The sequence below is a fragment of the Salmo trutta genome, chromosome 22 (assembly GCF_901001165.1).
Source record: "Salmo trutta chromosome 22, fSalTru1.1, whole genome shotgun sequence".
NCBI lineage: Eukaryota > Metazoa > Chordata > Actinopteri > Salmoniformes > Salmonidae > Salmo > Salmo trutta.
Window position 1 is genome coordinate 20,641,191 of NC_042978.1, and position 16,319 is coordinate 20,657,509.

At 38.9% G+C, this 16,319-nt stretch overlaps 3 protein-coding genes across 6 annotated transcripts; 1 reads left to right on the forward strand and 2 right to left on the reverse strand.

The window, feature by feature from the left end:
• Positions 1–116: 116 nt before the first annotated feature.
• Positions 117–6,465, reverse strand: LOC115158351 (pleckstrin homology domain-containing family B member 2). 3 transcript variants are annotated; one of them, XM_029707188.1, is made up of 8 exons: positions 6,348–6,465; positions 4,603–4,651; positions 4,187–4,339; positions 3,969–4,071; positions 3,820–3,859; positions 3,596–3,682; positions 1,752–1,869; positions 117–1,579 (listed from the first exon to the last, which is right to left on the reverse strand). In XM_029707188.1, exons 2-8 carry the CDS (start codon positions 4,637–4,639, stop codon positions 1,437–1,439), a joined length of 681 nt encoding a protein of 226 aa, XP_029563048.1. In that variant the 5' UTR covers positions 4,640–4,651; positions 6,348–6,465; the 3' UTR covers positions 117–1,436. The 3 variants fall into 3 exon arrangements, with proteins under 3 accessions (XP_029563048.1, XP_029563049.1, XP_029563047.1); XM_029707189.1 differs by lacking the exon at positions 6,348–6,465 and adding an exon at positions 5,311–5,759 and having other exon boundaries at positions 3,596–3,664; XM_029707187.1 differs by lacking the exon at positions 6,348–6,465 and adding an exon at positions 5,311–5,757.
• Positions 6,466–6,520: 55 nt separating this feature from the next.
• Positions 6,521–14,690, forward strand: ing5a (inhibitor of growth family, member 5a). Of its 2 annotated transcripts, none has more exons than XM_029707181.1 (8): positions 6,521–6,686; positions 11,463–11,534; positions 11,624–11,817; positions 11,978–12,089; positions 12,184–12,283; positions 12,378–12,513; positions 12,650–12,711; positions 12,791–14,690. In XM_029707181.1, the coding sequence occupies exons 1-8, from the start codon at positions 6,650–6,652 to the stop codon at positions 12,828–12,830; spliced, it is 753 nt and encodes a 250-aa protein (XP_029563041.1). In that variant the 5' UTR covers positions 6,521–6,649; the 3' UTR covers positions 12,831–14,690. The 2 variants fall into 2 exon arrangements, with proteins under 2 accessions (XP_029563041.1, XP_029563042.1); XM_029707182.1 differs by having other exon boundaries at positions 6,523–6,686; positions 11,651–11,817.
• On the reverse strand, positions 14,409–16,278 carry cep19 (centrosomal protein 19). Its single transcript, XM_029707190.1, has 2 exons — positions 15,773–16,278; positions 14,409–15,256 (listed from the first exon to the last, which is right to left on the reverse strand). The coding sequence occupies exons 1-2, from the start codon at positions 15,906–15,908 to the stop codon at positions 14,904–14,906; spliced, it is 489 nt and encodes a 162-aa protein (XP_029563050.1). The 5' UTR covers positions 15,909–16,278; the 3' UTR covers positions 14,409–14,903.
• Between the last annotated feature and the right edge of the window lie 41 nt (positions 16,279–16,319).

Sequence of the window (16,319 nt, forward strand, 5' to 3'; positions counted from 1 at the left end):
GATATCATGGTTAAAAGTGATCAATTTTTCAAACACCATGTGACATCAAGCGGCTCACCTTGAGCCAAGGTGAAACTCAGAAGTTGCTAGGATTCACAAATAGTTTCCAAAGTGAATTCATGTGGATTTAATAATTTAATAAGTAAATTGTTAAAATGTCATACAATCGCTAAAGAGCAATAAACACCTCATTAATTCTGCATAACAAAATGTTTCCATTTGAAATGTAAGGTATAATGATTTTGTGATTACATGAAAGCAGTTTGCCCCATAAAGCTCTACTTCATTTGATATCAAATAAATATAATCTGTTATCAATTATTGTATACAACATTCATGTCAAAAAAGGAAACAATCTAGTATTCCAAATGTCTTTACAAGGTGGTGTAACTGAGTTAAATAAGACTTTGAAATTGAATATAAAAGGTTAAAAAGGTGAAAAACAAGTCGCTGATGTGTTCAGCGACAAATAATGAGGCCACTCAAATGTTAACTAATTAACGTATCCAGTTAACCAAAGAGCACATAATGAGTCAATAAATATCCATAAATATCAGTAACATGAAAAATAGATACATATTTAAAAATCATTTTAGGAGTGGAGTAAAGTCAAAACAATTGAAATGTCAAAGAGTATCATTCAGTTCTCTGTTGTAGCAGCTTTTAAATGTAAGATTAGCCTGATGTTTGTGCATCCTCTAGTTTACACATGCTCTCACACGAGGTGATAAAACAGAAAGACATGGTTCAACAGCTGACAATGAAGTAATAGGAAAACCAAGCAATAATGACTGTAGTAAATAAAACAAATCCTAGATTCACTTCCAAAAATATCCTTCCATGTTCAAGGAATGACAATAACCAAGTAACAACAAATGAAGGCAAGTACAATCTCAAATGCAAAGTAGATGAAAAATGAGTGAAAACCCTCAAAAGGACATTGGATTTAAGACAAATGTGTATAGTAAAGAATCAGGATTTTACAAGCTCAGGCATGTTCCAATAAACAAACCTGTCCCACTCTTAATGACCACTCTACTAAATGAGGCATCAGTTAGAAGACTTTACATTTGCTAGACCTGAAAAGGATAAAATAAGTTTCAATATATCAAAACCTTTTCTTCAAATGCGCATTAGAATATCCCATTTGTGTTTTTTCAAACAAAAAAAGGCAAGCTGCATAATAGCTACTGTGCCTAATAGAAAGTGCTACAACGTTAATATACATCAAAAGCTTTGGTAAGGACACAAAAGGAGTAATTTACTGGCACATCACAATCAAGCCTCATAGGTGAACATAGCCCAACCATCACATACATGTAACTTCTCCATCTCTGTCACATGGCTACAGAAATGCAGCTGCAGTGCTGCCAAAATGTGGGAATGGTGCGTGTCAGTTGGGGATAGGTATTGTTGGAAGCTGTTCCAAGAAGACACTAGAAGACAAAGAGAGACCCAAGAGCCAATCCAGTCGCAGCTCCAGCGAGCATGCCGAGAGCCACGTCTCCTCCATCATCACGTTGACGCTCGTGAACAATAACCTGGTCCATTCCTTGGGGATCCCTCATAGGATAGGCTCCTACAAACCATGGTGGGAAATATGAACTGCGGTTAGAATGGTGAAAACTTCTATATTGCTAAAATAGTAATTGAAAGATTACATCCATTAAAAGAATGAAGAAACATTTAATTCAATGTAATTATCAATGTAACCTTGCAGACTTAAAAGTGGGCATTCACCCTGTGCGTACCTTGGTAGTGATAGGGGTATGCAACCGCATAAGGCTGCCCATCAGCTGTATAAATGATCTGTGTGCCATGGGAAGGAGGAGCTGGGGCATAGCCTCCATAAGTGTCCGGGACATAAACCTATTGGAAAGGCAGAAATGACCTGTCACTATGGGAGAGTACCACCACCACCACCGTAACTAGAAAGCATGCATCCTAAAGCACAATATATAACAAACACTATGTTATATAGATGTATTATAAACTAAGGATTTACAATGGTTTCACTAAATCAAGGTAAGTACACTGAACAAAAATATAAAACGCAACATGGTCCTGTTTCATGAGCAGAAATAAAAGAACCCATAAACTTTCAAAATGCACAAAATTATTATTTTGCTCAAATTGAGCAGAAATGTGTTTACATCCCCGTTACTGAGCATTTCTCCTTTGCCAAGATAATCCATCCACCTGAAAGATGTAGCATATTAAGAAGCTGATTAAACAGCATGATCATTACACAGGTGCACCTTGTGCTGGGGACAAAAGGCCACTAAAATGTGCAGCTGTGTCACACAACACAATGAAACAGATGTCTGAAGTTTAGGGAGCATGCAATTGGCATGCTGACTGCAGGAATGTCCACCAGAGCATTTAATGTTCATTTTTCTAGCATAAGACACCTCTGTCGTTTTAGAGAATTTGGAAATACGTCCAACTGCCTACAACCACTGACCATGTGTAACCACGCAGCCCCAGGACCTCCAGAGCTTTTTCACCTGCGGGATTGTCTGAGACCAGCCACTCAGACAGCTGATGAAACTGTGGGTTTGCACAACCGAAAAATTCCTGCACAAACTATCAGAAACAGTCTCAGGAAAGCTCATCTGCGTGATAGTCGTCCTCACCAAGGTCTTGACCTGACTGCAGTTTGGCGTCGTAACCGACTTCAGTGGGAAAATGCTCACCGTGAATGGCCACTGGCACGCTGGAGAAGTGTGCTATTCACGGATTTATCCCGGTTTCAACTGTACCGGTCAGATGGCAGACAGCATCTATGGGGTCATGTGGGAGAGCGGTTTGCTGATGTGAACAGAGTGCCCCATGGTGGCGGTGGGGTTATGAGCAGGCATAAGCTACGGATAAACAACACAATTTAATTTTATCGATGGCAATTTCAATGCACAGAGATACCGTGATGAGATCCTAAGGCCCATTGTCGTGCCTTTCATCTGCCATTATCACCTCATGTTTCAGCATAATGCATGCCCCATGTTGCAAGGATCTGTATACAATTCCTGGAAGCTGAAAATACCCTAGCAGTGCCCCATGCATCATCTGCACTTCCATGGCCTATATACATTCACCAGACATGTCATCCGTAGAGCATGTTTAGGATGCTCTGGATCGACATGTACAACAGCGTGTTGCAGTTCCCGCCAATATCCAGGAACTTTGCACAGCCATTAAGAGGAGTCGGACAACATTCCACAGGCCAATCAACAGCCTGATCAACTTTATGCTAAGGAGATGTGTCACGCTGAATGAGGCAAATGGTGATCACACGAGATACTGACACCCCTACCTTTTTAAAAGGTATCTGTGACCAACAGATGCATATATGTATTCCCAGTCGTGAAATCCATAGATTAGGGCCTAATGAATGTATTTCAATTGACTGATTTCCTTATATGAACTGTAACTCAGTAAAATCTTTGAAATTGTTTCATGTTGCATTTATATTTTTGTTCAGTGTAAATGTCAAGACAGAATTCCAAGTGAAATAGCATAAGACACTGTGCCACACTGACTGCTCAAAGTATATTCACAAATGTAAAGGATAGGCAGCTGGCTCACATGTACTTACCGGAGGTGGAGGACCATATTCAGAATACGGAGGAGGGGCAGAAGCAACAATCGTCTGCGCAAAGTCAATCTGAGGATGAGCGACCACCTAAAATATAGATCATCTCTATGGAATGTTTTGAATGTGAATAAAAAATTATACTAATCTATTAACTAATCTAACACTGTCAATAAGAAGACTAGGATACGAAGGCTGAGGGTCTTGGCAGACCAGTAGAAACTCACAGAGCTGATTCTGGCATCCTGGAGAGCCATGGTCCATGCACTGAAACAACAATGGGAAAACAAGAATTGACATGACTTATCAGCAGGCTATCCAATATAGACACAACTAATCACAGTAATATTGATTACAAATGGGAAAGCTGTCTTACAAAGCATCATCTGCACTGTCTCCACAAATGCTGATGACCCGTCCGTCTCTGCAGACTATCTGGAGCAGGGCATTTTGACTCCTGCCCTCTGGTGGGTTCAGATCTATTGACAATGAAAATGTGGATGGAACAGGTGATTGATGGGTTGGTGCAGATAAACTATCCTAGGGCTAGTTGAGAGGATAGGATAGAAAAGTATAACAGATGTAGTCAAGTACCTTGACATGCAGTTGCACTGCGAATGTTAATGCAGTCCACTCTCATGTGGATCTCATCCTCCATATCTCGCCGGTGCTGGTCATCAAAGAAAACCAGCCGCCCATCAGACCACAGGTCAAACCAGTTTCTCTTCCACCGTCGCAGAATAGTGCCTGCATCAATTGTATTAAAATATTGTAGCACTTTGTGCAAACACAGGTCTAGGCCCTAAAGTCAAAGAGCAATGAGGTCATCGTGATATGGAAAAACTCCATAAGGAAATTCAGTGAAGTGTCAGGAAGAAACATTAAATTATAGAAATCAAACTTATTCTTGACCACGCCTAGTACCTGTTACATTGGTAGTTGGAAACATGACAAGCATGATGCATGGCTAACAGGTTTGTGACATTTGTGTGCTGTTCAGCTCCACTTACTCTGCCGATGAAGGAAGCCACTTTTCACAATCGACATCTTTAGGTCACTCTGAAAATAGAATACATAGCAACATTTGGAAACAAAAAATGCTTACTGCATATAGCGAAATCCATGTAGCTAAATTGACCTTCCCAAACCATCACTGATTCCTATCTAGTTAGCTACTGTAGCTGATTGAATCAATAAATGTACTGGTCCTTAATTAGAATGATGGGAATGAGTTTATATCAGATCTATGATTATAAACTGGGTGGTTCGAGCCTTGAATACTGATTGGCTGACAGCCGTGGTATATCAGACCGTATACCACAGGTATGACAAAACATGTATTTGTACTGCTCTAATTATGTTGGTAACCAGTTTATAATAGCAATAAGGCACCTCGGGGGTTTGTGGAATATGGCCAATATACCACGGCTAAGAGCTGTTCTTATGCACAACGCAACGCGGAGTATATACCACATCCCCTTGTGCCTTATTGCTTAATCACAACACGCACTGCCTACACCAGCGAGGAAGTGTACTATATTTACCTACACTCATTGTTTACAGTGTCGGGTATGCTAACTAGCTAAGTTAGTACTGTATGTACCTAGCTAGCGGACCTATTTACGTTGGCATTTGGCCCTTTGGAAAACTATAACGTTACTTTGAAGTTTGTGCTGACAATATTTCTGGAGATTATAATATGACTACACATTCCATACCTGTATCTAAAATATTAATTGTGGAACGCTGTTTTCAAAGCCCTGAGACGACAAACGTTAGCTAACTGCCTTGTTTTGAATGTCATAATCATTCTTCTTCTTCTGTGGTTTTTATATGGTGGTTGGCATAATCAATAAATTGACTGGTCCTTAATTAGAATGATGGGAATTGTAGTTTTAGTCAAAAGCGTGGCTTCCTTGCGTGGCAGTGTGAGAAGATGGAACGAGATGGACTTTGGCCGACATTGTGCAAATGTTCTCATCGATTAAATATTTGATCTCATTACAGTTTTCTGTTCCCAAAACTACAATATGTTATGAACAGAGTGGACTACGTTTTGTAGACTGTACCAGTTTGCGAAAGTAAAAAAAAAAATGTGTTGTGTAGAATGAGCGCAAAGGCGAATTGAGTTATTGCACACTTCATAGAGTAGACGTTCTCTAAAATAAATATGCAAATAAATGCTAGACCACGCCAATAGGATCTCGCTAGCTCGTACTTGGCTCTGCCCACTATGATTCATTTGCTCCCGGCCAGTGGGCTTCCTCTCACTACCATATTTGGTAGGGAGTTTAAACGCCAAGCGGATGCTTCACATTTATACATTCGGTGAAATATCTGTCTCATTGTTCTTTCTATCTGTGGTAAACAGCTGTCACGACGTGCTGATCTGTCTCCCTCATTTACGTGACTCAGCCAATGGTGGACTAAATTGCCTGCTGCAGTGTTCTTAATAACGCTCACCCCACTACTCACTCAGCAACAGCATGTTACAGTTAAATATTTGTATATTTTTTAAGAGAAATGGTATGGCGGCCGCAGTTCAAAGTAGCCCAATTTCGGGAAAACCGCGGACATGGCAACCCTGGCTGCATTATTTAAACGCAAACACATTAGTTAGCCAAGACAAACAAACTGATTTAACATCTCGTGTAACTTTGACGACCACCATATTTATGTGATCAAACCATACATGTATACATTTTTTTTTAAAGTCAATAAAACAATTAAGTAAAATATTTTCAAAATGTACTACCTCACGGCGTTCTGAGCTTGTGAAAAGCAAAACTAATTTTATCTAAGACAAATAGTCATATTAGTAGTTATTCGTAATGTTACAATAATAATGTGGGTATGGTCTTTACTGTTTGAAGCGTATTAAAATATGAAGGAGCCACACCTTAAAGTTATCCAATCAGAAGAACATATTCAAACCTGTATTTTAAGCCAATGAAAATTGAGGACGTCATGAATTAGAAGCGTATCTAGCGTTCGGCTAAACTAGTTAGCAAAAATAAAAATGTTTACTAGCTAGTCCTGTAAAATACAATTGAAAACATGGCGACGGCAATATACCTGGAACATTACCTCGACAGTGAGTATCTAGCTAACTTAATTTGAACAGTTGTGTTAATTGGCTACATATCCAATCGTGTTTGTTTTTCAGTCTCGAACTTCTAAACTAACGTTCGATAGCTTGGCGAGCTAGCAAGCCACACATGTTGTGTCGTTAGTGAGATTACAAGTTCTCGGCATTACTAACTAGCTAGTTAATTTACTACTTGTATTGTTAGTTTTCTAGTAACTGTCATTGAAGTTGTACGTTAGATGAAATGCTATAAATTGATTTTATCTATAGAGAACTAATGTTAGCTAGCGCACGGAGGGGCTATTTTTCCGCTGTCTTGGTTTATTTTGTAGTGGTAAACCAGCAACAGATGATGTTCTAGCTAGTTACTAAGCTAAACGGGAACCTGTACATTCATCTCAGTGGTGCATGCCAGTATCATAAAATGTGGTTGATAGTAGCCACGTTCCGAATAATGATTGTGACAACTTCCCTGAACAGGGAGCACTTTCCTCAATGTGATTTTGGCAAGTTGGCGGGGGAACTTCGTTTTCTACGGCGAGTCAGGTGTATACAGGGCGGAATGTTTGATTTCAAAGTGCGTCACGAGCACAAAGTATAACCAAATTCCAGTTCCACATCCGCCAAAATAATCCTATTTTTTTTTTTTTTAATTAACAAATCAATACAAAATGTACATATGATATATATATATATATCATATATATATATATATATACTGCTCAAAAAAATAAAGGGAACACTTAAACAACACAATGTAACTCCAAGTCAATCACACTTCTGTGAAATCAAACTGTCCACTTAGGAAGCAACACTGATTGACAATAAATTTCACATGCTGTTGTGCAAATGGAATAGACAACAGGTGGAAATTATAGGCAATTAGCAAGACACCCCCAATAAAGGAGTGGTTCGGCAGGTGGTGACCACAGACCACTTCTCAGTTCCTATGCTTCCTGGCTGATGTTTTGGTCACTTTTGAATGCTGGCGGTGCTTTCACTCTAGTGGTAGCATGAGACGGAGACTACAACCCACACAAGTGGCTCAGGTAGTGCAGCTCATCCAGGATGGCACATCAATGCGAGCTGTGGCAAGAAGGTTTGCTGTGTCTGTCAGCGTAGTGTCCAGAGCATGGAGGCACTACCAGGAGACAGGCCAGTACATCAGGAGACGTGGAGGAGGCCGTAGGAGGGCAACAACCCAGCAGCAGGACCGCTACCTCCGCCTTTGTGCAAGGAGGAGCAGGAGGAGCACTGCCAGAGCCCTGAAAAATGACCTCCAGCAGGCCACAAATGTGCATGTGTCTGCTCAAACGGTCAGAAACAGACTCCATGAGGGTGGTATGAGGGCCCGACGTCCACAGGTGGGGGTTGTGCTTACAGCCCAACACCGTGCAGGACGTTTGGCATTTGCCAGAGAACACCAAGATTGGCAAATTCGCCACTGGCGCCCTGTGCTCTACACAGATGAAAGCAGGTTCACACTGAGCACATGTGACAGATGTGACAGAGTCTGGAGATGCCGTGGAGAACGTTCTGCTGCCTGCAACATCCTCCAGCATGACCGGTTTGGCGGTGGGTCAGTCATGGTGTGGGGTGGCATTTCTTTGGGGGGTCGCACAGCCCTCCATGTGCTCGCCAGAGGTAGCCTGACTGCCATTAGGTACCGAGATGAGATCCTCAGACCCCTTGTGAGACCATATGCTGGTGCGGTTGGCCCTGGGTTCCTCCTAATGCAAGACAATGCTAGACCTCATGTGGCTGGAGTGTGTCAGCAGTTCCTGCAAGAGGAAGGCATTGATGCTATGGACTGGCCCGCCCATTCCCCAGACCTGAATCCAATTGGGCACATCTTGGACATCATGTCTCACTCCATCCACCAATGCCACGTTGAACCACAGACTGTCCAGGAGTTGGTGGATGCTTTAGTCCAGGTCTGGGAGGAGATCCCTCAGGAGACCATCCACCACCTCATCAGGAGCATGCCCAGATGTTGTAGGGAGGTCATACAGGCATGTGGAGGCCACACATACTCCTGAGCCTCATTTTGACTTGTTTTAAGGACATTTCATCAAAGTTGGATCAGCCTGTAGTGTGGTTTTCCACTTTAATTTTGAGTGTGACTCCAAATCCAGACCTCCATGGGTTGATAAATTGGATTTCCATTGATTTTTTTTTTGTGTGATTTTGTTGTCAGCACATCCAACTATGTAAAGAAAAAAGTATTTAATAAGATTATTTCATTCATTCAGATCTAGGATATGTTATTGTAGTGTTCCCTTTATTTTTTTGAGCAGTGTGTGTGTGTGTGTGTGTGTGTGTGTGTGTGTGTGTGTGTGTGTATGTATGTATATATGGTACAATATCACATTACACAAGGACCTTAAGGGGAATATACACATTAATAATTCTAACATATTTTTGTTTTTGACAGTGTTTAAGTGTCTTAAAATATAGTTACATTTCTTTTTTCAAGGTACATTTTTAGTTTGTAAATTTGAAATATTAAATTTGGTCTAAAGAATAATGAAATTAATTACATAAAATTGTTTCAACTTATTTCTATCGTAAGTAAAGAATCAAAGCAGCACATCTCTCCATAATAGTGTAACATCTTCATAAATGTGTTCAATTATAAATCTACTGATGTCTTGCCACAGATCCATTTACATGAATACAATGCCAAAAAAAATGCAGCACTGTTTCTGGGCGGTCATTACAAAAGTTACGATTTTAATTTGTTTTTATTTTTTTTACTTCTTAATATAGTGATTGGCAGGATAATATTTATGAATAATTTTAAAATCAACTTCCTTAATTTTGTTAATAAATAGGTATGTGTGTGGCAACATCCAAACTTTTTCCCAACAGACATTATCAGTAAATCCATTCCAATAATGTATAGATACAACATCCTGTTGCCACAAGGCTCGTATAGCTCTGTTGTTGTTGAATGGACTAAAAGAAAAACAAATCTTTCCTACTAATGAGTCAACCGAATTAATTGTAGGTATGTTTTGAGGGTCAGGTCTTGACACGTTCCGGAATAATAAAGCAACACCTGAGGGAATGGCTTCTAAAACAATTGCAAAATCTTTAGGTGTTACAGGGATCTTGTAAAGTCATAAAAATTCCTTATAATTAAGTAAAAGACCCTCTTCATTTACAAGTTGGCTCACCAATAGGATATTTCGGAACCAATATTCTTATAACAAAGAAGTATTTTTTACAGTATGTCCCGATTATTCCATATATAATATCTGTGTGGAGAAAATTTTTCAGCATAATTTTTCAGCATAATTTATGCTGAAAAATTAAGGACTATGACAAGAGAACCTGATGAAAAGCAGTTTCACTGGAACTTTGTCAATATTATTATTGCAAACCAACATGAAAGCTACCAAAATTAGAGAAGACATGATGAGGAATAAAGTTCCACATAGAAGTGGGTCTTAGGAATTGTTTTATCCAATTGATCTTAAAAGTATTCTTTAAGGTAGTTAAGTTCAGAAAATTCAGCCCACCATACACAAGTGTTCCATTATATCAGTTTTTTCCTAATGTAATGGGTACGGTTTCTCCACAGACCAAATGCTTTTCAACTTTCTATCTCTTTGCTTATTTTACCGTCAAGATAGCGCGGCATATGTTAGTCTAGACCTTCAGCCTTGGTTATTAGGACTCTTCCTTTTAATGATAAGTATTTTTTAAATATGAGGGTTAAAATTTAGTAAGCCTCTAGACTTCTGATCCTTGGTAATGGTTATGCCTAAATATGTAAGTTCTTCTTTCACTGGAATACCATAATATGAGGGTGTCACACAATCTTTGACAGCCATGAGTTCACATTTATTAATTTTAAGATATAGACCAAATGCTTTGGAAAAGGATTCTATCACATTGATCAAGATATGGGAATCTAACAAGCATCTTTCAGAAGAATTGTAGTATTGTCAGCCAGCTGGCTTATAATAATTTCTTTACCAGCTATGGAAATGCCTTGTACAGGACTATTATTTAAAGAATTTGTAAGAAGTTGGGTGATTGATAAAAATAGATACAGTGTGAGAGAACAACCTTGCCTAATTTCGCTCTCTAACTCAAATCTAGGTGAGGTGCCATGTTTCAGTTTGATAGAGCTGTTACCATTTGTATAGAGAGTCTTAATAGCCTTACAGAAAAAATACCCAAAGCCAAATTTCTTAAGGGAGTGGAAGATAATATGAAGCTATCCTCTACCGGAAAACAAGATTATTTTGGGGGTCACTAGTTACCACAGTCATAATAATTATGGCTAAACCCTGCCTATTTCTACAATTTCTCTTCTGATTTTAAAATGAACCTTAACCACACTTTTAACATGCCTAATCCTAACCTTAAATGAAGACCAAAAAACTCATTTGTTTTCATTAATTGTTACGATGTAGCCAAATTATTATTATTATTATTATTATTATTATTATTATTATTATTATTTTTTATTTTTTTATTTTTTTTATGGCTGTGGTTACTAGTGACAACCATGCTTTCCATGGGGGAAAACATTTAGGTTGAAGTTATTTTGGTAGTACAGCTGTTGTGATCCAGCTACCTGGCTAACATTATCCATTTTGGATGTGACCACCTGTTATCTAGTATTGTCATCAGACTGCAGTGTATTCATTGTAGAAAAGTGAACATGAACTGTCAGCTGTGTGTTACCATCAAATCCTATCTTGTTCTTAGGATGAAATATTGTAGTTACTGATGACTGCGTTTAACAATCATGATGTATTCCTCTAGGTATCGAGAATCTGCCCTGTGAACTACAGAGGAACTTTTCACTGATGCGGGACCTGGACAATAGAACTGAAGGTACAAATTGTATTTGTTTTGATCACCTGATTTACTACATGGTTTCATGCCTATCACTATTATATTGTTCAGCATATTTCCTTTTCCAGTATTTAAATTGTCCTGCAAATGTGTAGAGAAAAAAGGAGAGATCGACAAGCTGGCAGAGGAGTACATCTCTAGTGTAAGGAACTTGGCTACGGAACAGAGGGTTGAGCACCTGCAGAAGATCCAGAGTGCTTACAGCAAGTGCAAGGAGTTCAGTGATGACAAAGTGCAGCTTGCCATGCAGACATATGAAATGGTCAGTGCTCCAACACTGTCATGAGTACATAAAGATGTCAATACTTTCACTATTGGTTGTATAGTGCTCCAAACCTGTCATTTGAGTACAAATTAGTGTCATACTGTCACTATTGGTTTTGCATTATCTATTGACCAATCTAATTGTTTGCATGTCATAGGTGGACAAGCATATCCGCAGGCTGGATGCAGACCTAGCCCGATTTGAGAATGAGCTGAAGGAGAAGCTGGAAGTGAGCGGCTATGACAGTCCAGAAGGACGAGGGTTAAAGAGTAAGCAGGGAGACTGTCGGTGGGAAATACTTCTACAGCACATTTACGACATGTAACTAACTTCCATGTGCACATCTGTGAATATCTGCTTCAGAGGGTGAAGGTCGGGGACTGAGGGAGAAGCGTGGACCCAAGGGGAGAGGCAGGAAATCATCGGATGAGGATTCTCCCAAGAAGAAAAAGCTTAAAAACAGGTATAGAAAATATTGTATAAACCAAATACTATGCATGTGTGTCTGCCTGGTTTTTACTCTAACTCAATGTCATTTAACCCATTAATATCTGTAGCCCAGAATTGAGTGACGCTCTCCTGCCAATGCAACCGTCAGATGTTTTGGACATGCCAGTTGATCCAAATGAGCCAACATACTGCTTGTGCCATCAAGTTTCATATGGAGAGATGATTGGATGTGATAACCCTGATGTAAGTTTATTGGTTGTCTTGTTATTCCAAAGAATGCTTTAAAATTTGTGCCATTTTTATATAGATCCAAGAAGTTAATTTGAAAGATTACTGTAATCTGAATGTCTTCTTACCAATGTTTTCACTTTTCAAACAGTGCCCAATTGAGTGGTTTCACTTTGCTTGTGTTGATCTTGCTACGAAGCCAAAAGGAAAATGGTAGGTGAATCTTTTACAAAGTTGGTGATTACACTCATTACTTTTTTGTACATCTTGTATTTAGTCTATTCTCTTTCAGGTTTTGTCCACGATGCACCCAGGATAAGAAGAAAAAATGATATATTTCTTAAGTACTTTTCTATAAATGTGTTTTTGTCTGTAGTAAAATAGTGTAATATATTTACAAAAATATTTCCCTTTCTATTATGGCTGTGCATAAATATGATGGTCTAAATACAAAACTTTTATTCAAAGTACTTGAAATTTGTAAAGGTTTTAGTATTTGACAAACAAATTTAACTGCTGTTGATAATACATTTTCTCCATGGTTTCATTTAAAAAAAAATCTTTCCTCACTCAAGTGTTACGATCTCATTTGTGTCTGCATTTTAGTTACCTAGCTACCTCTTGGGTTCAAGTACACACATGCAGAAATGATGTATACAGCAATTTTGAATCCTGCCAAAAAATCTTAGACCAAGCAAACAAAAACGTTCACTCCATCCATTCTTGGACTAATAAGCTATCTGGTAAAAGGTGTACTATATTTTTTTTATCGACTGTCAAAAGCAGTTGCCCGCTCTTGAATGTTTGATGGTGATAATGGTCAGACATTTAGGAAGCTACTGGGATTTCTTTGCCAACAAAACCAGCAAGCATTAAAGCACTTTGAATTAAAATCAACTGCTTACCACTAATTATTAACAATGCCTAGATACAAAAAAGAAATCTGGGGAATGGTGTTCCAAAGATATCTTATTCAAACTGCTGTAAAGTACGAAAGAATGACAAGCAGTAGCTAGGTTTCCATCCAATTGGCGACTGATTTTCATGCATATATTCTAAAATCAGCATACAAACTGCATTTTCCCCTCCAGAGGGGTGTTTCCATCAAACTTCCGATGGTTGTCACAAAAGCTGTTGCGATAATGGTCTATAGACAGTTCAGACAGGGTAGGTTATATGATGAGATATGGAAAAAAGCCAGATCACTTTTAATTGATAATAAGCAGCCAAGCACTGACCAGCATCATTCAAATTATAGCCTTTGATATTTAGTGGAAATTTGCATGAAGCTCATCACCATATGCTCTTATCCAGTGACTTACAGGAGCCATTGGGGTTAAGTGCCTTGCTCAAGGGCACATCAACAGATTTTTCACCTTTTTCGGATTCTGGGATTTTTTTGGGGGGTTACTGGCCCTATGCTCTTAACCGCTAGGCTACCTGCCGTCCACTTAACCACCATAAGTTGTGAAGTTTGTGAAATAAGTTAACTTAACTGCCGATAAACTCTGCATGCTTTTTCACTTCGTGTTAGTAGAACAAAACATATCATTCATTGCATGACTTCACGTTTACTGCGGTTTTTATGTCAATATTTGCGCATAAAAACGTTTCCACCGCAATTGTGGCAATCTTTTTCACAAAAAAATAAATAAATCCCACTCTGTCTTGCGTATTTTGTTTTGGCGACATTGGGAAATGTACCGTTTCCATGAGGCCTGTCGTGAGTTTTTTTTATGTGTCAGGTAATTAATCCGCATGAAATGGTTGGATAGAAACCTGGTTATTTGAAGAAATTGAACGTTAATGATTCTGAGCTATTATCCACTGTAAAAGACCACTGCTATTGCTTTTGAATATTTTGTTGACCTAAAATTTTTAATGTAGAAAAATTCAGATGATATTTGATAGTTGTTGCATGTGCTACTTTTTATTCTAACCTTATACAAAATACTATTGTACTTGATATAGGCTACAATGTTGACAATGACATGTGACAAGAATATTACTTTCCAAAGATTGTTACTTTAGATAATTGTTCGGGATTCTTAGGGGTTTAGCATACACTTGTCTTTAGTTAACTGTGAATATATCAATATTGTACAAGTATAATGCTGTTGAAACAGGGTCAAGGAGACAAAGTATTTGTATTTTGTAAATGTAAGTTTCATATCAATAAACATGTACAACTATTCAATATTTCAATAGCATCTGTAAGGATATTAGTTAAACATTTTTTTTTTATCCATGTCCAGTTGGATATGGTTGTTGTTGATGGCTTAATTGCGCAAAGGGCCAGAATAACAACTGCCCTGTGCAAAGGAATGAGTATTGTTCAATCACTAAAGATCAGGTAGGGTGCTTTGTTAACAAACTGAAACACTCCCAGTCTGATCTGTGTTCTTTTAAAACCCATCATCAGACTCCTCTTCATCCCAGCTGCATGGTTCTCGAGCAACCTCCCCTTTAAATTCCACCTCCAGGTCATAGACAAAGTCAGGGTCATCTTTCCGCCTTCGGTTGCGCTCAAAGAGTTTGTCCATTTGGGCCTTCTTGCGCGCAAGCTCCTCATCATCCAGCTTGTTGAGGTCCTCCTCAGGGTCCAGGCGGAGGGAGGCTAGAGTGTGCTCCAGGCTGTGGCCCTGCATGTGATCTCGCAGCACTATATGAAGCCTCTCCAGTTGCCCCAATGAAACACTCTCCAGGTATTCCCTGTGCCGAATATGGTGCTTCATTCTCTCCGCAGCCATGCAGCAGTCTGTGGGTGAGAGGTGGATAGTGGGTGAAATAGAATTAGATTACCTCATGTTTTAAGTATATATGTTTTTGTGCTGGGCTTGTAATAACCTGCACACTGCAGCTCTCTGATACTAGTTGGGAAAGCATTTTCTATGATCTATTTGCCTTGTGGGTTGGCCATCTAGAATTTCAGTTGTTGCATTGGACAAGTTAATAAGTAAAGCAATGTGTTGCCATATGTATTTATCTGACACTAAAATAACTTGGGAGATCACTATGCCATCTGAAAGCTCTCCATAACAAGAGTGACCAGGGTAGTTTCCCAAACGCGGTCCTGGTTCTTGCCCTAGTATTACACAACTGATTCAAATAATCAACTAACGTTAATCAACATGCTTTTTATTATTTGAATCGGCTGTGTAGTGCTAGGGCAAGAACCAAACACCCCTTGGTGTCCCCAGGTCCGAATTTGGAAAATGCTGGACTAGGGGATGCTCCTTTCTGTGATAAGCAGTGTACTGTCTAGTTTTCCTACCTGAACATTTCGAGAAGTTCCTCACAGGTATGATTCTTTTACGCATCTTGTTTGTATCCTTAACGTTACTTTCATAAATTAAAACGATTGAAGGTGGGCAAAATTGAACACCGCATCGTTTAGCCACAAAAGGCATTGTTGAGTATTTTACTTATACGAACGTTTTATGTAGATTTATCAAAGTACCTCGCAAGGTAATTAGCTCGTAAACATGTTTGACATGCATACTATCTTGAGTTTTGAAAATAAACAAAATACAGAAAGGCAGGCACATAAAAAATTCAAACGAATCGACCCAGCTAGTTTCTCACAAACCTCGTCCAAATCCTGGGCTACACTCCAATTGCCTGTGCGCTGTGGGGTGAATACGGCTTCTACTTTTGTTCACAGTAGGTAAAAAAAAAAAAAATCTTCACCGTTTTTAAGATTTTCTATGTAGTTATCGCAATTAATTTGAATATGAGAGGAATATATTTTTGTCTGGCTTCATAATGAACCGCATATTGGAATGGGTCCTAAATGTCAGTTTGTTTCCGTAAACACATGA

Coding starts and splice junctions, on each gene's coding strand:
- ing5a (XM_029707181.1), top strand. CDS start 6,650: ATGGCGACGGCAATATACCTGGAACATTACCTCGACA. Junction 11,535..11,623: donor CCTGGACAATAGAACTGAAG/GTACAAATTGTA, acceptor TTCCTTTTCCAG/TATTTAAATTGTCCTGCAAA. Junction 12,284..12,377: donor AAGAAAAAGCTTAAAAACAG/GTATAGAAAATA, acceptor TAATATCTGTAG/CCCAGAATTGAGTGACGCTC.
- cep19 (XM_029707190.1), bottom strand. CDS start 15,908: ATGCCTTTTGTGGCTAAACGATGCGGTGTTCAATTTTGCCCACCTTCA. Junction 15,257..15,772: donor GAACTTCTCGAAATGTTCAG/GTAGGAAAACTA, acceptor TCTCACCCACAG/ACTGCTGCATGGCTGCGGAG.
- LOC115158351 (XM_029707188.1), bottom strand. CDS start 4,639: ATGTCGATTGTGAAAAGTGGCTTCCTTCATCGGCAGA. Junction 4,072..4,186: donor CAGTGCAACTGCATGTCAAG/GTACTTGACTAC, acceptor CATTGTCAATAG/ATCTGAACCCACCAGAGGGC. Junction 1,580..1,751: donor ATACCCCTATCACTACCAAG/GTACGCACAGGG, acceptor CATGGTTTGTAG/GAGCCTATCCTATGAGGGAT.